The following is a 25271-nucleotide window of genomic DNA, read 5'->3' as shown; positions in this document are numbered from 1 at the left end:
CACCTCCCATTCTGCACTGTCTCCAGGATAACCCACACACATGTATAGTCATATGGAAGCCCATACAGACAGCATGAATCAATTTACAAAGAAGATTGTCTCCTCCATCTCTTTAGCATAGAGGATCTATGTGGAAGGGCATGAATACTGGGCACCTTTAACTTTCAACCCACAAGTACGGTGAGAGATCGCACTCAATTCTGCTCTAATTAATTGGACTGAAATATATGACTCTGTGGAGGAATCCCACAACATAACAAATATGCCAAACAATATATATGTTCTTAGATAATCCTCCTTATAGGAATATAACTCAAAGAGAGCAGTACACCTGTATGTCATTTTCCTTATGCTACTTTTAGCTTTAGTTGAATTTTAGACCTAGAATCCCCTCTGATGATGCGGTGATGTCTTCCTTTTGATTTTGGATTAACATTGATTCATACAGCAAACAGGCACAGTTCATTCAACTTAGATTTCTTTTTTAAAAAAATTCTTGTGATATGCTCTCTCAGTAGGAACTTTTAAAAAAAATCTTCAAAGATTTCAGTTGATGAACAGAGGTTACATAAGGAATTGTGGTATTGTTATTGACAGTATGGCAAAGTCAGGGTAAAAAAGACTATAGAAATATTTCAGGATACAGATGCAACTCAGAACTACAGTTTTTCTTTTTTTTTTTTTTCAATCTAAATGAGGCCTCCATGGTATTTATCAGAAATATCAGAATTTTACTCAGTGCTTGAAATTCCTCATGATCAAATAGGTTTCTCAAGACTTTCCATATTGCTGAAAGGCCTGTATTTGGGTTATGGGTCTGCACAATGGCCTTTCTAGAGGGGATTTCAATGCCAGCGTTGCACAGGCTGGCAAATGAGGTGAGTTTTACAGCCTGGTGAGGTTGGCTTGTGGAATTAAACAGGGCTGCTGTCTTGCAGAGGGCTGGGCATCCCATTTTTGGAATAGCAGATGTGGGGGTATATCAAGCTGAAAGGACATTTGGAAAATAATGGGAAAAGGGTAATAACCTTAAGCTGCAGGCTACTTGAACTAACCTGGAGCTGCTGTTCTTATGTCAGTATAGTGCTGCTGTCAGCAGAGATGCTCTTTTTTTAGATGGAGCAGATTGTTTGCTAGAAAAATGTGGAGTGACTCCTGGTATTCCCAAAAGTCAGTATTGTGAATATGAGGGTGTTAATATGCAGGAGATACCAGCTTACTGCATAAGGGTGTTGGGCTGCATACTAGTCATTCCATTTGTGGTAAAGCAGGCAGGAAGAGCAAGAGCAGATTGAAACTAAAATGACCCTTTCCTGGCCACAGCCCAGCTCCTGTGGTAGACGGTAGTTTTGTCTCTTGGCACACACAAGAACTCTTTGCAAGCCTATGTGAAGAAACTCTGTGGTAAGGATGAAGCCCCTGCATTTGTTCAAGGCAAGAGCCATTGATGGTCAGCAGTGGACTTCAGGACAGATTGACTTACTTGAACAGAGCAAAAGCAGAGAAAGTTGGGTGATGGCTCTGAACATAGTGGTAGGACATTATATACCCCAAGCCTACTGAGCAATCTGAGCTATAGTTTGGTTGTCGGAGAAGTAGGGCTAGAAATATGGACCAGGTCTGTTTCATGTGTAACAACGCTTTAGTGAAGGAAAGTCTTGCCGATAACAGAGAAAGTAGTGGGAAAGAACCACCACAGCTAACTGTAGCTTCTTGATACAAGATATACAAGGTCTGTATGTTTTTACAGGCTTTCTGATGCACAGTCTGATTATGTGGTTTTGGGGTTTTTTTAATCCAATACAGTTTTCTCTAAGAAAATTACAGTCAGTGATGTTATAAATACATAATCATGACTGCTACTGCACAACTGCCTTCATTCAACTGTCTTATTTTTATGGCAACTTCTTAGTTCAGTTGTTCATGCTACCATTTGATTTCCATTGGAGAATGTTGGAAAATAGCTAGTGCACATTATTTGATAATATTTATATTGCAGTAAGAGTAGGAGGTTTAGGTCACTGTTCTAGGTGCTGTACACTTTCAAAGGAAGAAATGGTCTTTGCCTTGTGGTCTGTTGCCAAAGGCTCTGCTCCTACAATATTTATATACATAAATTACTTTTGCACATGAAGAATCTTCTTGCATTGTTACCCACTGATAAATATTTGTGAAGTTAAGGACTAGGAATAAGTAACATAATGCAGAAGGTGTTAGAGAGAAAACTATAGGTCTGGTGAATTTACTGTTAGGTATGTACTCATTTGTGTTTATAATCCCGTATTCCTCAATCTATTAATGTAATACCCTTGGCTGCAAAAAGAAAATGACAGGAATCCTTTCCTGTTTCTTTACCAGAGAATGGGGAGGTAATTACCCTCAGATCTGTTTGCAATCACAGGTAGAGTATTGTGACCCACACAAGTCTATTAAAACTCACCAGAATCTTAAGTTTTCAAATTAAAATATTCATATCTGATGAGCCTTGAAGCTCTCTCATGCTAATTACAAAACTCAAATATTTAGCTACCGTGCTTCAGGCTCAAGACATGGAGATTGGTTCAAGAAGAATGACTTTTCAAACCCAGTTAAATGGTGCTGCATTTTTTTTATATAAATTTTTTGGTTTCTGAGTCTCGAGGGTGAACTAGATCACACTATATACTTTTTCTCTAGGAATTTGCTTTATAGTTGTGATTTTGCTAGAAATTTGCTTTATAATTTAGCTAGATCTTTTTTTATGCAGTATATTAGTCCCAGCAACTGTTGGATTGAGAATAGTTCAGCTATCATGAATCTGAGTAACAAAATAATAAAAACTTGAAGCATTCTTATTGGTTGTGGGGCTTGGGGTTGTTTATGGCTTTGGGGTTTGTTTTGTTTTGTCAATACATTAAAATCAGTATTGAGAGAAGATATGAAGGGGGACAATGTAGCTGAGGATGGCTGTGTGTTTTGCAGGGAAAAACCCTACAAACTTCACTGGAAGTTGGATCAGATCTTGGATCTCTGAGGTGTTTTGTTTTGATTTTTTTTTTCTTTACACTATGCCTAGTGTCCTTTAAGCCTGGCATAACTAATAATAGTTAAAATATTCTCTTCAGTTCCTCTAGAAAATACACTCTCCAAATGTTTATTGGGTCATGCCTTTTGTCACATCCTCTTCCTATACATCTCAATAGGCATGCTGTGACCAAAGCTCCCTCTTGGAAAAACAATTTGTTACTCTGTTTTTCACAATAATAATTCTTCCTTTTACATGAACAATGTGGTATGTGGAGAAGTCATGTATTTGAGGTAATAAACTGTAGTGTGGTATTTTTCTTTCAAATAAGGACCATAGATTTTTTTTTTTTCTGTGATTCAAGGCAGTGCTTGTTTTCACTTCAGTTTCAAAATAAATTATGTTAGTCTTTATCACAGCCGTATAATGTTTATACTGAAGCAACAATACTTTTCGTGAAGATGAATATTTAGCTCCAACATTTTCTAAGTAATCTCAATAATCTAGTAAATTCACTGGAGAAAAAAAACCAGTGTTTCAATATGACACAAAGCATACTGGTTGTAGCTCCATTAACCTCCTTAAAGAGTGAGTTATCACTTTCCATGGGACATGCATAAAAATGGCAGTGTTCAGTGCTGGCATTGTTGCCTATCCTGCTGTCAGGGAGTTGGCTGACTGACACTAGATGGAGATGCATGTTGTCTTAAGAAAGTCACAGTGTATTTCAAACATGTTACAATTACTATGTAAAGGCTAATGATGCCTGTTGAAAATTCCCAACATTTATCTTAAATGAACAGTGTTTTTGTGTATGTAGGCTGAGCTAAAATGCCATCCAATATTATTCTGCAACAGGCTACATATAATTGGCCTTGTTATAGAAACTTAAATGTCTTAAAGATATCTCATGAGTTTATTTTGTCACTGAAACATTCTGCTTTGGATTTATCTGTTGGGTTCATTTCACAGATGGTTTCTAAACTCACAGTAATACAGTGCAAGCTGGTGGGGTTTTTTTTAAGTTTTAAAGAAGAACTCCTCAACAATCAAATTTCACCTTCAATTAACCTGCAAAACCCTTCTCTTGCAACCCCTTCGCTGCTTGCCATCACAATATCGCAACTAGTTCTCTAGGAAATGAGATGAACACAGCCAAGTTCCTTGCAGATTTAATGCTTCTCACTGCTCATTTTTCTTTTGAGAGTGTAAGGTATTCTTTTTATACTTGTATTAGAAGAAAGTATTGCTCCAGCTAGAGTTGGAGGATTTAATGAAGAGGGAAGGTCTCCCAGCATGCCCGCTAGATGATCAGGGCTGAATTAGTGTATTTCCCTGTGGGAGATCATTCCACAACTGAAACTCCACTACTGTCAGTGCTTATTGCTGAGACTGAGGGCTGTTATCCTACCAAGTGTTAGGAACCTTAGCAGTGATTGCTTACACTGGAAGAAACACCTACGTTATAGACATTGGTGATCAGAATCAAGGCCTTGTTCAGGTGACAGAAATGGACTAAGAATTGGTGGACAAAGAGGGGTATGTGCTCTTGCAAGGCATTGCACAAGGCTTTCCTAAACTGTAAAAGAAACTCTAGCATATCATGATGCTGATGTACATGTGGGGAAATTTTTCTTTTGTTTGCCAGTCAACTGATTTTTAGAAGGCAAAAATCTCCTTTTTTGACTAAAGTTTCAAAGTTGAAATAAAGTCAATGAAAAATTAACTCTAACATGGGGAATGCTTTTGGAAAATCTGCAAATACATGTAAAATAAAGGTTTTTCAACGATAAAGGATATATATCAGCCAAAACTTGGATGTATCCTAGTATCACGACAACAGAATGTCAACTAAAGTGCTTTTACCCTTACTTCTAGACATTAATATATTGTTTGACCTGTTGCAGTCCTATATAGCCATAAATCGGTGATCCCTTGCAGTCCTCTTTGGGAACACCTCTCATCTATGAAAAAAAGATGAGTCCTTAGGTTATATTTACAGCGAGACTCTCTATGAACCTCCTAGGAGTGGATTTTCCAGCCTAAAGGAAAAATGAAGTCACAGACATTAGTTGCTCTATTTGATTTATTTCCTATTAGGATAAAACGATCTATATAATAGTGACAGAAAAATCTCAATTCATTCAGTTTTTAGATGTGAACAAACCAGAGGGAAAGGAAGGTTTAACTTTGTGAAATGTCAACAGTTGAATTTTGGCAGCATAGATTTTTGTTCCATTTTACTCAGAACTTTACACATTGGCAGATAAAGATGAAAAAAACTGGCTTACAATTTTATTCTACTTCAAGGTGGAAAAGAAATGTCTTGTGTTTTGTGGATTGTGGTCAATTAAGTGTTTTTCTCCTGAAACTAAGTTCTGGAGTGCTTTGAAGCCATATTGCATTTTACCTCAATCCACAACAGAGATCCCATCGCTCCCAATAGTAGTGACACTGGGTAAAGGTCCTGAGATTGTAAAATGTGTTACGTCTGGTAGGATGTGCTATCCTGAGCTCCAGATCTTTAGCCAAGTCTTTGCTCTGTCTTGTTTTTCTGTGAGACCTAGGACAAGTCTTACGTGTTCAAGCCCCACTTCAGTGTCTCTGCTTCACTGAGGTGGGACAGATAAAGCGGAGGTAAAGAATGCATGTGTCCGGAAGTAGGAGGTATCTCCATCGCACTACCTGTTGGAGCTATACAGAAGAGCACATCACATGTGATATTGCACTTGAATCCATTTATTGCTCAGAAAGCAACAGGGGAAGCTCAGGAATCTCTGTTTCCTGAGCCAGTTCTGCTTGGTGCCCTAAGAATGGAGGTGTGAGCAGGTGGCTCCCAAACTGCTCCTTGCTTTCTGCTGGAAATGCTATGGAGTTACTGGGTTGGCTGCAGGACAGGTTGGTACTCTTCCATGAAAAATTCTCATCTAGGAAAGTGAAATTTCATCCATAAAAATCCTCATCTCTGTATAAAAATATAACAAACAGCCATAACAATCTCCCTAATTTAAAAAACAGACTCTAAGAACATCTGCTGTATTTCAACTAGTCTTACCTTTACCCTTCTACTAGTTAATACAGCTATATACTGTAGCTATAGGGAACCAAGGAATTCACAGCCATTTTCCTCCATGCTCATTGCATTGCCATGCCTGAGATAATTCTGCAGGGGAAAAAAAAATAAATAAAAGCAAGATGAAAGCAACTATGTTTTACATGAAATGAAAACTTCTTCAGCAACTTTTCTTTCCCTTCAAACACAGGAAAGTTCCATGAAGTTCTTCATTTGGGGCAACTAATCCAAGCTTTAGCAACTGTAGTGATGCTACACTGCTTTCCACCAGAAGAGCTGACCTGAAATGTTGCAAAATGATCTTGGCTGAGGCTCAGTCATGAAGACTTTCTGGGAGAAAGGCTTAAATATTTAGTCAAAATTCCAGTTTCCAACCTAGACACAAAGAAGTGTTTGACTGCGGCTGGTTGTCAAAATTCCAAATCATAATATCTTTTTTAGTATACTTTAAACTCCAGAACAATTTTGATTGGTTTCTCTAATTGTACCGAAAAAGATGTTTTTATTACTTTAAAATTAATCTGACAATTTTGAGCCAAATCCAATTTTTAAGAAAAGGCTATGTGATAAGGGGAAAAAACCAAAACTGGAGGCTGGGTATTGCTTTAGATCTGTGTTATTTATGTGACAGCTGTCACAGTCATGGTTCTTCAGGGAGAGCAGAGTGGCTATAAGGGCTGTGGCCCCCATCCTTCTTTCCGTTAGCATCTACAGGTACGATGAGTGTGCTTTATAGTTATCCCGCACACTTTGCAGACATACTTTGCCCTGCTTCACAACTTAGTTTGGACCTGTGCCTGCCTTGGCAGTGCTCTGTTGTGTTTCATGTTTGGATTGGCAGATACCTTTCCACATTGTGCTCCCGCTCACTATGATGAGATCCTGCTCCAACACACACTTCCACCTCTGATTTATTATTTGCCCATGAGTAATACTGTTAAAATCATCAGGGCCGTGTCTGTCCTTGTGCATAAGGGTCTTACAGGTTCTACTCTCTGAAATTCCTAAAACCCTTTTGAAATACTTTAGTGAGACAAGAAAGCAGTGAGTCAACATTAGCAAAACATCTAAAATTCTGGGATGTTCCTTTCCTCTGGTGAGGAGGAAAGAGAAAGGAGAAGTGTTTCCATCAAATGACATTCCAGAAATCTGCAAGACAGCTGTCATTTGTCTTTTGATGGTGCATCTTTGTAACTCATTGTCATGACGGCTATTTATTTGCCGGTTTACGTTCCTATGCAGAACAGGGGTATTGTAATGCAATTACATTGCTGTCCACAGCTCAGTTTGAGGAAGAAAATATCCTTCCACTGCTTCAAGGCTGAATAAAAACCATCATGTAAAATTCTTATGAAAGAACAGAAAATATTACCCTTTTAGTAGGCTTTTTGAATCCTTCTAAATTCAGAATGTAGTTAAATGATATCTCTGCTGGAGAACAGCTTAAAATAACCTGCAGAAAAGATAACATTTTAACTGAAGAATATAATTTAATAGACATTTCTATGGAAACTCTTATATTTCTATAGAATGTCCTTATGAGCTCTTTTAAATTCTATAAGACTTTTCCATTTGTTGACACTGCATGTCTATAAAGGATTGTCAGAGTGTTCTCAAAGGACAGAAAGCAAACATTTCATTTATGAATATGTGGATATAGCATCCAGAAATACGAAGTACTGCAACAGAAATATCAAGAATAAAATAGAAGCAATGAGTAGACCCTAACAGGTGAGTAAATAGCTAAAGTGTGGCAAATTAGTTTTACATAAATAAATTCAAGGGGACAGGGGAGATAACAGTGTTAGATAATGGCATAGATGTGCAAAAAGATTCCTGAGGGATGTATTTCTAGAGCGGAAGGTAGTATGCCTGCTATTCATGCATATTTAAGCGGGTGGTTGATTGCTCTCAGTGAACTGCTCGGCTTTACTCCAACTGATGGTGTTTGGAATGTGTAATGAAGGCAGAGGGTGGTCACCGTTCTTCCTTCTCTTTATTTATGTGTGCTTTTTAATTTTCAGAATGCCTATGTCAACATCAATCGGATCATGTCTGTTGCATCAAGGCTTTCCGAGGCAGGCCATTATGCTTCCCAGCAAATTAAACAAATATCTAGCCAGCTGGATCAAGAGTGGAAGAGTTTTGCTGCAGCTCTGGATGAGCGCAGCACCATCTTAGCCATGTCTGCTGTCTTTCACCAGAAAGCTGAACAGGTGAGCTGCTTTTGTGACTGGCAAAATGATCCACTGCTACTTTGATAATGACAATGCTGCAAATATTACCTGATGGCTTTTGGCTTGTATGCAGTGAGGTTAAGAGCCTTGTTCCTAGTGGATCAGTGTCTTAAAAACAAATAGTTACATTTCCCCCCCCAAAATGGCATGTGTTCCCTGAGTCGGTAAGAAAATATGTTTATGCCTTAGTGATAAGAGAGAATCTGATCATAAGTGAAGTGCACAGGTGCAGTAACATGCTGCCTTGTTTCTATTGCCTAATATTTCATCAGTGCTGTGGATAAATTCAGGATTATTATGGTCAGGAAAACAGTATGTATCTGCACTCATATGTATATGTTCTATGTGCTATGTGCACGGGAATATTGACAGATATGACATAGACCCATACCAGCAGACAATTTCTAGGAGCCAAAGCGTGTTATTGTTAATGAAACTTACGGAATTCATTCCACCACCTACTCTTGCAGTGCTCTCCATAGCCTCGAACTTTGTTAGATCTCACTAAGTAGAGACTTCAGAGACAGCTAGGAACATCCAAGAAAATTTTCTGTGTCCCCGAACTCTGGTTTGTGTCTTTAACAACTACCAAAATTGTTCCATAATTTCATAGCTACAAAAGATTTAAAATATGTCAGTGAATAAACCTTCTGCTTTTTTTACACCTAAACTAGGTCCACTTAACAGCGATGGTTCAACTTTGATCATATGTTGATTACATTCATTTTCCAGTGACAAACACTGCTTTGGGGTGCTCTTCAGTATTGTTGTGTGCTTGTTTTTCCAAGTAATTAATATAAAATCTGCTAAGTGGGTGTGCTTGATGTTTATAAAATGACCCATACTTTGAGTGTCTGAAGAAGAAATTATAACTGATGAGCCAGAAACTGTGCCTTGTAAGCCAGAATATATGTGTGGAAAAGTTCAGCTCAAAGAGTAAAGATTTTCTTTATTGTTTGTTTCTGACCGTAGAATTATAATGGATTTTTCTTTATTTTGTGTTTCCTAGTGACAACAGGCCATAGCATAGAGCAATTACTCACCCTACTGGGCACTTACTCATGTAAACACACTCGGTGGCTCTGATGGGACTGGTACACTAAGAAGATGCCCAGTACAAGTACTTTCATCTCTGTACAATGGGCACTGTAGTGTTTAGGTGTAGTCTTCATGCTAATAATTATTATTCATCATATGCTTATAAAGAAAAATCAGAAAAGAATTTATATCCAGTCTGTAGTCACAATGAGAATGTTTAAGGTTTATTAATGAATTAGTTCGTTCTTGTTTGTTTGGTGTTTGGGTTTGGCTTTTTTTTTCTTTTTTTTTTACAAGCGATCCCTTATTTTTCTGAAGTGTCAGTCTTGTTTGCAATTTATGAGTTGCTGAGGTATTGTATAGCATGAAAGGCAATAAAACAGAAAGCTGTATTGAACAATCTGTCAAGCTAGAGGTGAATTATTTTTTTTTGTCTTCCTACCTTTTGAACACTGTCAAAGTGGATATTTTGCCTCAGCCTTAACTTGAAAAAAAGCTACACTAATGTCACTTTCAGCTTTGGGTCTTTTTTCCTTTACAATTGTATGGGTGGGCCTGAAAAACCCAGTCCTGCCTTGGCACCTCTTCATAAGGAACTGAAGTTTGTGCTGCCTGACAGAAGCTAAGCAGACATTACTAAGCAGACAAGAGAATTTGCTAATTGTGAACAGCAGTTGCTCCTCACTTGCAATAAGAGACAATTCAGTGGAATTGTGCTGATGTGAAGCCTGTAAGCTCAGACTGCTGCAAAAAAGAAATGTGGGACTCAGTGTGTCCATTAGCCAGGACTAAAATTTTGGCCTTGCTTTAGTAACTCTGGTAGGATAAACCAATGACTTGAATGCTAATAATTTAGTCATTTGACCTCTGTGTAGTATAGAAAGTGAGGTGTTTGGGATTTGGTCTATAACTCAGTCTACTGTCTATCAAACATTCATTCTAAATGTGACTCTCTATTATTTGGCATCACCCAGGGTTTTTTTTTTTACTCAAATCAGGGCTTCATTTTTTTACAATAAATAAGGCTTAAATCTCTGAAACAAAGATGTAGATAAACCCACTATTTCCTCTGTCCCAGATGAAATCTTTTTTTGCTCCCTTTGTTCTGTCAGTAAAGGTAGTCTTGTTGCGGATCCAACCATTTTTCCCACAGTGTAACCCTGCTTCCCTCATACCGATCTGATATGCAGATTGTCTTTCCTTCTCCAGTGTGATAAGCTGCTACAGTCTCTTTGTTCATTCCTTCCTATTGATTTAAGTTCTCCATGATGCCAACAGGAAGCAAGTCTATTGGGACCGTAATCTTTCAGCCTTTGGCACACCCCAGCCTGCAAGGAAGTTGTTGGCTTGGGACAGAGATTTATGAAAAGCTCTACGATCTCTATAACATGCAAGCTGAGCAGGAAGCAACTTGTTTTTCAAGGTCTCTTCCTAAAGACCCCACGCAGAAAACTGCACAGAATACAATTTGTCTGGCTTGGGAGGATGAAAGGCTGAGTCAGCCCTGCTGGGAATTGAACCTCACATCTGTCTTTATGTGCCTCAGAATCACATTGCTTTCCTGGATCTTATAGCAGATACATGTGGCATGTTGAATGGAACTTGGCTGAATGAGTTCCTGGATCAAAGCACTTTTTTTTTTTTTTGCTTTGTTTCTTTCTTTTTCGTCTTTTTTTTGTGTGTGTGTTTGTGTGCACGCATGTGTCTTCCTTAATTTTTTTAAACACGATTTCTACATACTAAACCATCATCAAGAAAAGAGCAAAGAAAGGAAAAGGAAGAAAAGGAAGGAAAGGAAAGAAAGAAAAGACAAATCTTGCCAACTTAGCCTCCAGCCAGGCTTCCTTCAGCACATGTGTTTGATCAAAAGCCAGTAAACTAAACTCTAAACAACCACTATGTCCAGGTCAAGGTGCAACTCAGGATATTCAGTGGAGGTGTTTCCTAAATGTCCCTTAATTCTACCTGCTACAAGTATCTTGGGGTTGGGTTCTTTTTTTCTTCTTTTCACTTTTTTGTTTTTTTCCCCTCCCTTTCTCATGCTAGCATGGAGATTTTCTAGTACGAAAGAGAATCTGCTTCTGTATCTTTAAGTATGTCTGAGGCTATTCAAAGTTGCAAGAGAACATAGGAGAGCATGCCTTATCTCACTGTGATTTCAAGAGAACTGTGCTGATTTACACCAGATGAGGTTCTGGCCCCCTAACTGTCAGATCGGGAAGCAGGCATACCAGGTGTCCCCCCTTTCTTGGATGTAATCTCTGAAAGTGTGCTGAAGTATTCATAGGATGCTCACTCTACAGAGCCTGTCAGAATGAACAAGTTAATGTCTTCAATCAGCCGAGATCTCAACCATTAATTCTGGGTCAGAGTCTACCCTCAGAAGTACACAAGCAGAATTACTATTTAAGGTAGCAGGTCTTAGGTGCACACACTAGACTTTTATGCTGATTCTCTGAAGACTGACCCCTCACCATTTGTTTCATATTACCTTACTCCACAACCAAGAAGACTACTGTTCTCATCTCTGCCTGGATCTCTCTAAGCACATCCTGAACTCCCCTATTTGAGGGAAGGAAATGAAAGAGAGAGGAAAAGAAAAAAGGGGAGGAAGAATTTGAGGAAAGGGAGGAAAGGAAAAGCCTGATGATATCTATAAGATGCAGGGATAAGACCAAGACAACTCCTGCATTAGACAGGGAAATTCCAGAAACAACAACAGGAAATTCACAATTAGCCTCATACAAAAAATTCAGGGCATCAAGAGATATTATAGGTCACTGAGGGAAACAATTTCATGGCTGCCTTCCCATCTTTCCCCACAGCCGTTCTGCAGCATTAAAGTACACTAGAGTTTGGTTTTAATTTCTCCAGGGCCTAGGAGAACCACGCTGGTTAGCCTGCAGCTTCCACGCAGAGGCCTAGCAAGCCATAAGCAAGGACTGTGCAAAAAATGTGGAGAAATATGGACTATAAAATGTCCGAGCTGTGTTTTGGAGAAACCATGTGATACAGCATAGCAGTCCCTGAGGAAAGCTAGTAAGAAGTGGTCTGAGAATACATTATTACCTGACCTAATACAGAATTTGCAACTTAGGTGAATAGGTTGTGAGTCAGGAGTAAGCGTAGGTCATTACTTTAAGTTACTTTTGGATTGGATCAGAGGCACAAAGGTACCTTAGGGACTTTTTTATTTTTTAGGAGAAATTTTTCTTAATCTTTCCTGAAGTCTTGAAAAACGTGGATAATTATTGGAGCCTGTCATTTCAAATCATATTTAAGCAGCTTTTATGTTCCCAGTAGGAGCTATTGTAGTCTATGGGCTAACTAGAAATTTAAGCAGTTAATTTAAATGGTATTGAGTATCCAGTGGACAGTAACAGCTCCTGTTCCAACCTAACAGTTAGCAATATACAATTTTAAATGCATCTTTTTTCAACTCAGTCAAATGGTGATTTTTGTGATATGAATATGTTTCTAGCATGAAGGATTACAGTTAATAAAGTTTTTTGTGCCTGCAGTGTCACAGCGTGTGACAAATAATAAAAATTAACATAGCTGCTTTTTTCAAAAGACCCAAATCAATAGTCCCATGGTATGAACTAACACTTTGCAAAAATCCTTAAAAAAACATTTGCTCTCCCTACGTGAATCTACACACACAGCACAGACCACCATGCACTGTTTCAGGGTATCAGAGTAAAACACTGACAGGCTCCATTTCTTAAAACTTTTTAAACCAGATGATGTCAACTGCTCCTGCTAGTGGCAGAAGTGAAATCACTGATGTAATTGTTGATGTGATATTGTCTATATACGATAGGTATACAAAAGAAAGATAGATGCGAGACAACAAGGTGGAAATCTGGTTATGTGCATAGGATCTTCTTGAGACTTCTCCCACCTACTGTGCAAATCACAGTCTGGGGCTATGGCAGTATATGAGTAACATGACTATAAAAGCTTGTACTAAAATGGGTGGAATTCAACAGTTTTGATAAGAGCCATAACAGTGTGATTCCAGCAGCAGGAACACTGATCTACAAGGTGTGAAGGTCTTCTGTTCACTGTTTTGACCAAGAGGTTCATGTAACAGCCCCAAAAGGGATTGATCTCAACTCCGTGCTCTTAAAACTGCATAGGAAATTATGTGAATTCCACTGCCTTGGCACAAAATATGATGACTTCAGCTTTATACAAGGGTGTTTGGGGATTTCATCTGAAGAGATTCAACAAATCAGGAGTCAAACCAACACAAGAGAACCTGCCATCCTTGCCTCCAGTCTTCTAGAAAGCACAGTTTTCACTGGTAGATTTGTACTTTGTAGACATGAACATTTAGGAATTCATCTTTGTCACTGAATCTTTGTGCACTGAAAAGAAATGTTTACAATGCAAACACATTATAGGCTTGATTACACAGCAGCATGGTGAATAGCTTTACACTGCTAATAAAAAAGGATGCTGATGCCAGAGTTGAATTGAAATTCTGGCTTTGAATCTCACAGCCCTTCGTGCTGTGAATGAGTGCTTCACTAACAAGCCACAGGTGAACACTTCAGGAGTGGATAAAGCTGTGATCCTGGGTGTGGTTTTGTGGCATTATACATTCACCCTACAGGGCACTGCATCTGTTGTATAATTAGCTGTTCTTTTTTATAAATAGCCCCAAAGTATGGCAGGCTGGTTTAACAGAAGGATGGAGAAAGAGAAAATATTAATAAGAAGTAATGAGGTGGCATTAGGCAGCTAGTATGGACAAAATATGAACATATGAGCTGTGTCATTGAAGTAAGCCCTGCTTAAAAGATGTTGTAGTTCAACCTGGCAGACAGCTAAACACCACATAGCCGTTCGCTCACTCCCCCGCAGTGGGATGGGGGAGAGAATCGGAAAAAAAAAAAGGTAAAACTCATGGGCTGAGGTAGAGTTTAATAGGACAGAAAAGAAAGGGAAAATGATAATAATGATAAAAGAATACACAAAATAAGTGATGCACAATGCAATTGCTCACCACCTGCTGACTGATGCCCAGCCAGTTCCTGAGCAGCAGACCCCTGGCCAGCTTTTCCCCTAGTTTATATGCTGAGCATGACGTCATATGGTGTGGAATATCCCTCTGGTCATTTGGGGTCAGCTGTCCCGGCTGTGTCCCCTTCCCAGCTTCTTGTGCACCCTCAGCCTCCTCGCTGGTGGAGCGGGGTGAGAAGCAGAAAAGGCCTTGACTCTGTGTAAGCACTGCTCAGCAACAACTAAAATATCAGTGTGTTATCAGCATTATTCTCATCCTAAATCTAAAACACAGTAGTATACCAGCTACTAGAAAGAAAATTAACTCTATCCTAGCCAAAACCAGGACAAAAGAAAAACCGGATGGGAACCTTAGAGACTAAATTCCTCTTTTCTTTTACAGAACAGGCAGCACCCAGGAGGGCTTCCCCAATTTGTTCTGCCAAAGTGCATCAGCACTGCTCTGCAGGCCTTTAAGGGTGGAAAAATATTTTTTTCCACCCCTCTGCTTCCCGAAGCCATTCAGTTTCTGGCTGGCTGTTAAGGCTTCCAACCAAGGTGCTAAACCGTATCAATTGCAATGGCAATGATTTTTTTTCTCCCTTTTCGTGGATGTCTGCCCACCAGGAACTGGACTGAGACCAGCAGCTCGTTTTGCATTGGCTGCTTAGCAGCTGTCAGATGGTAATGGTATCTGATCACTGCTGACCTGGGCCAGAATCAAATGTGTGACCCAGGGGTTTAGAGCCTTGGTATCCTATTAGCAATCCCACTGAGCTGGCTCTGGGTTGGAAACCGCTTGAATACAAACTATCTGCCTTTCACTGAAATGAATGTCAGCATTGATTTTAATGGGTGTTTTCTATTGCCTAAATTAGTACTGTTAAGGACAGGTAAGAGACTGAGGGAAGATTGACAGCTGAGACAATGCCAAATACAGCTGGAGCTGTAACTGTGTCCTTTTGTGCTTCACGCTGATGTTTTTTTCTAAACATGTTGCAGCCTTCCTTTTTGGAATGCAACGTTGTAGCCTCCCTCCGTGGTATGTAAAGACCCTTAGAATGGGTCTTTTCTGAGCCTGGTTAAAGGAGCATTTCTTTTTAATCCAGAAGAAACAGAAACCATTCCTTTGGATCTAGGTGTTCTACAAGTACTGAGGAGGTAACAGGAATGCGCTGTTCCAGGGTGCCCAAAAGGACTCCTTTATAACTGTTATGTTTTCCACAGTCCATGCTGCAATCGGCTATGGCACTCTACAAAGTTTTCTAATGTTGATGAGATGTTGTTCTGTGTCACTGTTGCTCATTGTTCCTGGAATTGTTTCAGTTCCTTTCAGGTGTGGATGCTTGGTGCAAAATGTGCAGTGAGGGAGGCCTGCCCTCAGAAATGCAAGACCTGGAACTGGCCATCCATCATCATCAAACCCTGTATGAACAAGTAACACAGGCCTACACAGAGGTATGTGCTTCCCAGAGAAGAATGTGAGCATCTGTTAAGCGATAACAGATATTTGTCTGCATTTTGGAGCTTAGCTTTTCTAAATGAGACAGGTTCTGCTTTCCATTTCTGCAACTTTTTCAAAGAAGGAGCCAGATCTAATCCCAGGCTGTAGGAGGTGACTCCTAGACATGTGCTTGTAAAGGCCCAACAGGACAATCTGGCGGACAACCCTATATAGAAATGAAATCTAGAGCTAGTGTTGGTACCCCAGAGAAGAGCCACTTCACTGCCTTTGTTGAACAGGGAACCTCTTTAAGCCCCCAGTAGCTTTACTCCTGTTGCTTTCCTTCTGTGAATGAGTCCTGGCTCATTCAAGGGTGCCAAAGGCTTTTTCCTTCCATATACAAAGTCACAGAGATGTCAGGTCCTCATTACAATGAATGCTGCCAGAGACTGTGCTTTAAATAGAATCATAGAATCATTTAGGTTGGAAAAGACCCTTAAGATCATCGAGTCCAACCATTAACCTGACACTGCCAGTCCACCACTAAACCATGTCCCTAAGCGCCATGTCAAATGTGTTTGTACATACTGTTGTCAAATATCTCAGACCTAAATAGGGTATGTGGTTTTTTCCTTTAAAAGAGGGTGATAAGGATGCTAAGACTAAAACATATTCTCTGGCATTTTGTCAAAAAACCCATAAAATTCTTCACTTTTTTTTTTCCCCCATCCAGACTGCAGCATGAAATAGAAGCTACCGACAAACAGCCAACATTCAGTGCATCTGACTGTGCAGGCCAGGGTCTGTGTTCAGTCCACTTTATTTTGCAAGAAGGCTGCAGGACCTCTCTGGCATCTGGGAGGAGTCCTTTTAGGAATGAGGCTAGTCTAGATGTTTACCCCAGGCATGCGCTGACCTGCAAATTACCCTGGGGGTGGGAAGCTATGTACATTATCCATTCTATTCTGTTATTCATGTCTCCAGGGCTCAAGCTTGTTGGAAAGTAATCTGCGGATCACTTGAATGCTTGGGTTTAGTTGTATTTTTCATTTCCCTGTACTGTGCTGTGCTTGACTGTCTTTCTGGGTATCAAGGGATTTTGCTCCTTGCAGGGTTTTCCAAGCTGGACCGGAGGACTGTGGTAGTGCTTGCTATACTTAGTAAGTTACTAAGTGAAGACTTCAGAACAGAACAGAACTCTCCTCCATGCTCAGCCCTTGCTCTGGTCATCATGTTCTTCGAAGAATCTGTAGTATAAAATAGAAGAGAAAAGGATTTGCTAATCTAGGCTTGGTGGTAGGCACTCAGGCATACACAGTGAAGTTGTGCAGATACCTTGATGATGAATGTAAGGAATGTTAAATAGATACCTCTTATTTTCCGAACACCTGCAAGAATTTGGGAGTTAGTCAATTAGAATGAAGAAATCTGGGTTGCAATGACAATGGACAATTCCTTATTCAATACTCAGGCTTCTCAGGAACAGTGGATTTTGTGAGCAAACACAGAACAGTCCTGTTGACCTCTAGTTGCAACTGTGAATTTTATACAAGTGCCTAGTCAAGTGAAACTAAGGGGTTTTTTATTGCATTTAAAAATTATTTCTAAAAATTAAGTCAAATTGTGATTAAATAAAAAATAATAATGTTTGAAACTGGCATTTTGTTTATCAGCCCCAATCTTACTTTTTGTGAAATGAAAATTCATTTAAAACTCATTACCAAAAGCAACCTTTAACATGCATATTGGTTTTGCTAATGCTTCCTCAGAAAGCTCTAACTTGTTGCAGACAGCTGTTTAAAACATTTCTATATTATTTTACTAAGTAAATTTTTAAGCAGTGTGTAGAATTGCCAGAAAGGTTAGTCTGTTATTTCGGAAATGTTCATCCCTTTTCCCACAGCTACTTGGTGAGCTGAAAAGCCTGGATTAGACTTAGGAGTCCTACCTCCTATATCTACATGCCTATTTCTCCAATCTAGATAATGCCTCTTGCCCACAGAAAATAATGTTTCTTCCCTCAGAGCTCTCTATGGTGGGATGAGAATTGTAGCTTTTTTTTCCCTTTCTTTTCCTGCAGAGTCATTGAAAATCTCGGTTTCTATTTCTATAATTGCAGGAGATTTGGAATAGAATGAATGTTCCTTGGAGTAACCATTTAATATGGATGTTTAATAGGGTATTAATTAACATTTAATAGCATATAGGACTATAACAAAGCAGTTCAGATTCACTGCAGGAACCTAAGAACAGACGCCCAAAGAATCTTAGGGAGACTCTTTTTTTCCATCTTGCCATGATTGTAGCCATAATTATTTGCCTTCTTTCCTTTATTGCACTTGAGTGAAGCTCAGAAATAGCGGAGGCAGAGATCATGGGCCTGATACGCAACCCACAGCTAAGCAATCCTCCCCGAGGAGGGGAGGCTTATATATAAGCCAAGCTGCTGGCAGCACAGGCCTTCTTCCTTCTTCTGAGAATCAAGTGGTGCTCTTGCTTTTACTTTGGGTAGAACAGTGCTGGAGGGAGGAGATACACAGGATGTATGCCTTTGGCAGGTTCCCTTCTTGCAAAAAGATTTCCTCTAGATGTCTCTAGCCAGGGTGTGTTTATGTTGCCCCACCAGTGTTTCTAGTGGATGAACAGCAGAAGACAAACTTGGGACACCCCTACTGAGGACTGTACTGATCTGGTAAAGACAAGGAGGGAGAGAGAGAAAGGTTTTATCCAGCCAGGCTTGAGCCTGGTTTATGGTAAGAGCATCTTGTTCAGTGTGGCTGGATTAACTGCACTTTACTCTCTGTTCCCAGAGGCATGATATATTTGCTCTAAAGACACATTTTTTTTCCTAGTGCAAATTGTAGCTGTTTCACAGATGGCACCATTAGTCTAGTCACTTGCAAGGCTTTGGAGGACTTTCTGACCCACTATATAGGGTATCTAGGGTATCTACAGATTTTAACTTGCTCCCTAGCTATGTATACAGCAACCGTGAAAATTATTCCACTAGCACAACAAAATCTATTTTTTGGTTCACCCAAGGTCCCATAACTTCTTACAGAGGCATTTGCATACTGCCCATCCTAGCCCTTCTCCTGCCATGAAGTGAAAATGCAGGAATATCACCATATGACAGGAGTGTATGTGTGTGTTGTGTCAGGTGGTGAGTTAAACCTTCCCAGAGAGTCCAGCAGCAATTCTGTACTTTTCAAAATAAGTGAGAAATGGTCAAATTTGCTTTGACAAATGCAGCACTGGCACTTACACCTTACAGGGACTGAAAGTCATGCTGGGTGCAGGTCCATTCAGTTTAAGACTTTTGCAATACTTCTTAAAAATACATCGTAAGTGAGATGTAAGTGAAGTGGTGCAACTAAGCTGGGTTGTTGATGCTTGTCTCCTTGCACAGTCCTTGAAATATTCAAAAGATTCACATGAAAAGAGATTTCGTGATTTATTTTTGCAGTTATAAGGAGCACAAGGAAATGACTGAAAGAGCACAGTAGGTAGCTTCTCCATTTGTGAAGCTGTCCCCTTCCTTTCTGAAATCTGTTCATTGGTGAACTCTGAGAGCACAAATCTTCTATGCCCATTGATTGGGAATGCAGTAATATTCACAACAAAAATATTTTCAGAAAAGAAACTTTTTAAGCCAAAGAACTTCAGAACTGCAGAAGATAGGAAATTCTGGAATATGTATGTAATCCATGTGAATACTGAGTACCACTGGTTACCTGATTGTCACTGTGCTGCTTGACATGTATTTACTCCAGCATGACCAGGCAAGCGTGTAAATTGGAGAGCAGAACACTTCTAATAGCCTCTGATTTGTGTTAATGATTATTAGCAGGACAACACAAGCACTTGAAGTCTGGTGTTTTTCTCTGGCTGTGCAGAGAATAACTGGAAGTCTGTGCCCATCAGGGAAAAATCATAACTTGTAATCTCTGAGGCTTTTTAGACAGACAACAGGAACAAATTATCCTGCAATAGATAAAAGCCTAATTCCTATAGAAGAAAAAGGAGTAAGAGAGAATGCAGAAGTGTATTTGCTCTTTACCTCACACCACAAATCTGGGAGAATATTGTCCTGTCTCCACTTCAGATGAAGCAGGGGCATATAAACTGCTGCCTTTGAAATAATCTTTTTGTTCTGCATTGCTCCTGCCACTGAGACTTCTTATTGTAAAGGCCTTGTTGGCCGTATTCACCCACTAGTCAGCTCTGGAAGAGCGCTTTTTTCTAAGACAACTGAATTTAGTCTGGTGTTTTGATCGCTCATGATTAGCATACAGAATATTTCACCCAAGGATGTGACCCCTCAAAATGGAAGAATTGCAGGATTATACCTCTGGGAGGCAAAAAACTGACATGCAGGGCCTGCACTTGGGAGATGGTGTAGGTATGAATAGGTCTATATTATGGCACAAAGTTGTGCCAGAAGCTGCTTCTTCCTGCCTAGCAGCTATTGCCACCTCCATGATGTTGCCAAGGTAACACCTGTGCCTCAGTGCTTCCTCCTAAAATCCTCCCTCATATCACCACTATCCGCTGCTGTTGGCGAGTACAATCGTTCCCTCTGTGACCCCAGCAGGCTCCAGCATGTGCAAATTGTTCCAGCTGGTCTTCAGCAGCAACTGAGTTTGAGTATGGAAAGCCACTCCCTATGGACTCTCCGGTTATTTCCTGATCTAATTCCAAATTGCCCTGAATATTTAAAAAACCTCCAGGGATCTGCGTAAGCCCACCTAATAGTCACATAACATGATGACATTTGACTTCCACTTTTGCCAGTATAAATCTCAAAGAAAATTCTCTTGATTAAATTCTCTTGATTTCTCTGAAAATGCACCAGATACACACTGCTACAACAGACTGGGATGTGGCATGGCTTGCCAAAAGACACAGGTTTGGGTATTAAAGGATATTTGCTACATTTGAACAAGCAACTTTTAATACAGAAATAAATGGACTTGGAAATGTTTGAGAAGTGTTTTAACTTTGACAGATAATGTTCAAAATTTAAACTGGATGAAAAACATTCATTAAGCCATTCTCTAGCAAGGTTGGTGATTGTGATTGCATAGAAATAAAAACACTTTTCAGAGGATCTTGTCATTTTCACTGCAGTTTGTTTCAGAGGGAAAAGAGAAAAGTGGGCTGGGAAGAGGTGAGGGATTCTAATAATGTCCTCATTTACCACTTCTGTTGAACAAAATATTTTAACTTTGCAATCTGCAACTGAAAAATATTTCAAAAAGCCATTTTTCGAGAACCAGTGCATGCACACACTTGTTAATAACAGTTTGGTTTTTATGGTTCCATTTTTCATTTTGCCCCTGCAATATGAAAATGCTCCAGGATGTTCCAGGAAAAGATCTGGTGTTAAAGAATCTGGCATTCTGTTTTTTTTAATGCCCAAATGCCTCTGCATCTGCAAATGTGTTTTAATATGCTCAAAAAAGGTTACATGTGTGCAGAGGGCTTTGCATTTGCCAACAAACGTTGTAGCCCATTGGAAATGGAGACTATAGGTTCCTCTAAGCTGTTCCTGGGAAAGAAAAGAATCACTATCATATACTAATTTATTTTTCACTGCCACTGAATGAAATACAGAATTGGAATGTCACACTTCTCAAAGTATATACATACTTAGTAATCCTACAAAGAAAGGACTCTCCCTTATCATACAGAATATGAATGACTCTGCCATCTGTGGTTTTCTTAAAATACCACCCCCTCACAAAAATAGGCCCGCTATTGCAAATGCCACCTGTCATCAACTAGTATATGTCAAGAATTTTCAGTGCCCAAATGTCAGAATGTAATATAGCCTTGGGATCTCTGTCTCTATGTATCAAGCCCCAGCAGTGCAGTATCTGTGCTCCTGCTGAGTGACACAGCAGGCCCACTAGGAAGCGAAGGCAAGTGCTGAATGTGTAAGTACAAGTCAAAAAGAGATGTTATGAGGTCTTTCTTCCTTTTTGACTAAAATAAGGAAAACACACAGGGGAAAAAGAATGAGCTAGACTGTTCTTGGTCAGCTATTGGATGTTTAAGTATACGTGTAGTGAAGTAGACCTATTTCTTCACTCAGGTGAGCCAGGATGGAAAAGCCTTGCTGGATGTCCTACAGCGTCCCTTGAGCCCTGGGAATTCTGAATCCCTCACTGCTACTGCAAACTACTCCAAGGCTGTTCACCAGGTGTTGGATGTGGTACATGAAGTCCTGCATCACCAGCGGCGCCTAGAGAGCATCTGGCAACACAGAAAGGTCCGGCTACATCAAAGGCTGCAGCTCTGTGTTTTCCAGCAGGATGTTCAACAGGTAATATCATTACTAAAGGAGATAAAGAATGGTCCTTTCTTTGCAGCCATGAGGTTTGTTTGGTGACTCATCTAGACGATATTGCCATAACCAAGATTTCACATGCAGCTCTATCTATGCTAGAAATATGCTAAAATCCTAATGTGCCTTTCAGTACCTTGGTTTCATGTTGGAAATCATCAGTCAGTACATTGATTATTGATCAGTCCATTCCCCGCAAGACTGCGACACTATTTTCAGTGGTTAATTTTTCACAAGTGAGCAATTAGCTGTAGGTACTCTACTGTTCTTGACAAAGTGATGTTTAACAGAGAGGAGAATTTCAAGTGTAAAAAGCAATTGAACTGTGATGTATTTCACCTTCCTATGTGGAAACAATACAGATCCAGACCTTTTAGTGGTGGTGTTTAGATGATCTCTGCATTATTACCACTTATGGCGTCCACAGACCTGTGCTATGAGTTTGCTGGCTCAAATGAACTGCACACCCCAACGTGCAGAGCCCACCTCACAGAAATACAGTTTATATGGTACAGGCTTACCTCGAGAACTCAGGCTCCAGGTGAATAACTTTCCTCTCCTAAAGGAATCCATTTGAATACCAGCATAATAGCGTAATTGAGAGTAAGTATGAGATGCCATGTTTGTAGCTGCCAAATATGCAAGCACAATCAACAGATGTTACAGGACTCTGCTCATTCAGGATGGTGTGGTTTCTTTAAGGGCCTCATTACAGCCCAAAGCAGATGTTGGTAGCAAGATGGTACTTGCTTTAAATGAAGAGGCTGAATGCTCTAATCATGTTTATGGAGCATTCTAATGTCCTTGGGGTTCTTTATGTCACTGCCTTCCTCCAAGTGAAAAATGAGGTGGAGATGGAGTGACAAAGCTTTCACATGCAAAATAGACATGAACCAGCAAGGACAGGAGACAGGCGACTTTTATTCAACATGCAAATTTGTGGTCCTGTTAGTGCCATAGTTGAAGTCCACCAGCACAGACAGAACTGCAGCTGTAGATATCCTTTGCAAATATGTATGACCATTTCTTCGGCAGTCTTGAAAAGTTTGCCAGAATTTCTACCTGCTCAGTTTTTCCTATAAAACCACACAAATATTCATGCCATATATATAACTAAAACTGGGATTGAATGTATCAGATGCTTAATTTAAGCAACTGCACTTTCATTACATGTCAGCAAACATACTGCATGGTAATGAAATTCATAAGCTATATATTAAATAGAACATGTACTTGGAATTCAGTTAGAATACTCTCTGCAAACTATATGAAGTTAATACAATCAAGGGTTGTAAATTCTGATGTTATTATGTTTTTTCCAATTGTGGTATATAATGTCAATAAGAATCCATATTATCTTAGGTATTCCTCATCCCCTAGGGTGATTTACACTTTTGTACAATCTTTCCAACCCAAAACTTTCTCTCTTACATCTTCTGAAATCAGTAGAAGTGTTTGTGAGGTTCATTCATGAAACCCATTCAGACTTTTACTTCCCACATATACAAGGTAATGAGGCTGTGTCACTGATTTTCAAAAGGAAGAGGTCTTTTGTATGTACTGTGACTTTTGGTGAGAGGAAAAGAAACAAGCAGGAAGCGTCACTGGAATACAATCACTTTAGAGAGCATCACTCTGCGTGAGTTCTGTTGGCAGCAATCTTTCAAAATTTTTCTCTTAATGGGTAGTTATTATCTGGGAAGCAACAACTTAATGACAGACATGTTTCTGTCCTAGCACACACTGGAAGCATCTCTTTGTCCTACTTAGAAAGTAGAGAGGAAGAGATGAATCATTCTGTTCACTAAACATCTGTACTATTCAAGATAAATGCTTTTTAACTCGTAAATGAAATTATCAGCTAAACAGAAATATGAAGTGTAGATTCCATGAGGAGGAGGAAGATATCTGAATATGTTGATGTTTTTTTTTTTCTTTAAATAATCACCTCCTATATATCTGTCATGCAATTCCTCTTATGCTTATTTTATTAAATGCCCATCAGTTGGCAGGTGAAGCTGTCTACCTGTGTGTTGTCACTAATCATAAGTAACATTTATCTATAATAATCTGTTGCCTTTTCAAAATTGAATAACCTTTAACTAAGTTCTTCCTGGTTCAAGTCTGAAATGAAAAGACGTGGGAGAACAAATCCTGATAGGAGAGCCCTGAGTTTATTCGACTTTGGTGTCTTCTAGACAAGTAATGATATAGTGTAGTTTCTGTACAGAAGATGCTCCTTTTCCCTTTCTACCCAGCTCAAAATTAAGCATGTTCTCACAGATGCAGTTTTCCCTATCAGGATATTCCATGGCTCACCCTCTCCAGCTGTTGGCCAATACAGTAAAAATTCTGGTGAAAGATGATCTCTGTGTCAGAACTTACACCCCCTCACTTGTTCATCTATACCTTTCTCTTCATGTCAGCTGTTCTGTATCGATCTTGTCTTAAAAACAGATGTGAATAGGGACAGGTTTTGTTGTGTTGCATGTTCTTATTACAGGCTCCAGGATTGTTTTGCATCCTCTCAGTCTGCCATTAACAGCATTAATAGCTTTTGGTAAAGACGCATCTCCAAGAAGAGATTCTTATGAATCTTGAGAGATCAATTATTCCTCACCTAACTACTCTAGTTAGTCTTGCCAGAGATCAAGTATTTAGGCACGCAATATCAAGCATTCATAGGGAAGTCTTGCAAAACTGGTTAGCTGGATGAAGGCTTTATGCAGGCTAAGTGTGTGCCTTTTGGACTGGATTTAAGGATTAAGCTGTGTTAAACAGGGCTCATTCATGTCACTCCTGGTGTATTCTGCACCATTTGCAAGGCCAGAGTACACACTGTATGCATTACTGGCAGGTCAGGGCTATGTTCTCAGATAGTTTCCCACTGTCAAGGAAATCCTTTTGATTCTAGCTAGGTTTCAGTTTGAACTGCACAAAACCTGAAAACATTAGAATCATAGAATCATTAAGATTGGAAGAGACCTCCAAGATCATCGAGTCCAACCGTCAACCCAACACCACCATGCCCACTAAACCATGTCCCTCAGCGCCTCATCTACCCGTCTTTTAAATACTTCCAGGGATGGTGACTCAACCACTTCCCTGGGCAGCCT

At 39.6% G+C, this 25271-nt stretch overlaps 1 protein-coding gene across 1 annotated transcript in view; it reads left to right on the top strand.

Moving 5' to 3' along the window:
* The window catches only part of KALRN (kalirin, RhoGEF kinase), a 368140-nt gene that overhangs the window by 70836 nt on the left and 272033 nt on the right, over window positions 1–25271 (top strand). The window contains exons 7-9 of the mRNA XM_009327171.1: window positions 8102–8293; window positions 15689–15820; window positions 21904–22134. Of these exons, the coding sequence (XP_009325446.1) occupies window positions 8102–8293; window positions 15689–15820; window positions 21904–22134 (555 nt within the window). The remainder of the gene's footprint in view (window positions 1–8101; window positions 8294–15688; window positions 15821–21903; window positions 22135–25271) is intronic.

This window comes from Pygoscelis adeliae, unplaced genomic scaffold, assembly GCF_000699105.1.
Source record: "Pygoscelis adeliae isolate BGI_AS28 unplaced genomic scaffold, ASM69910v1 Scaffold227, whole genome shotgun sequence".
NCBI lineage: Eukaryota > Metazoa > Chordata > Aves > Sphenisciformes > Spheniscidae > Pygoscelis > Pygoscelis adeliae.
The sequence above is the reverse complement of the archived record's forward strand: the minus strand, read 5'-3'. Positions and strand labels throughout refer to the sequence as shown.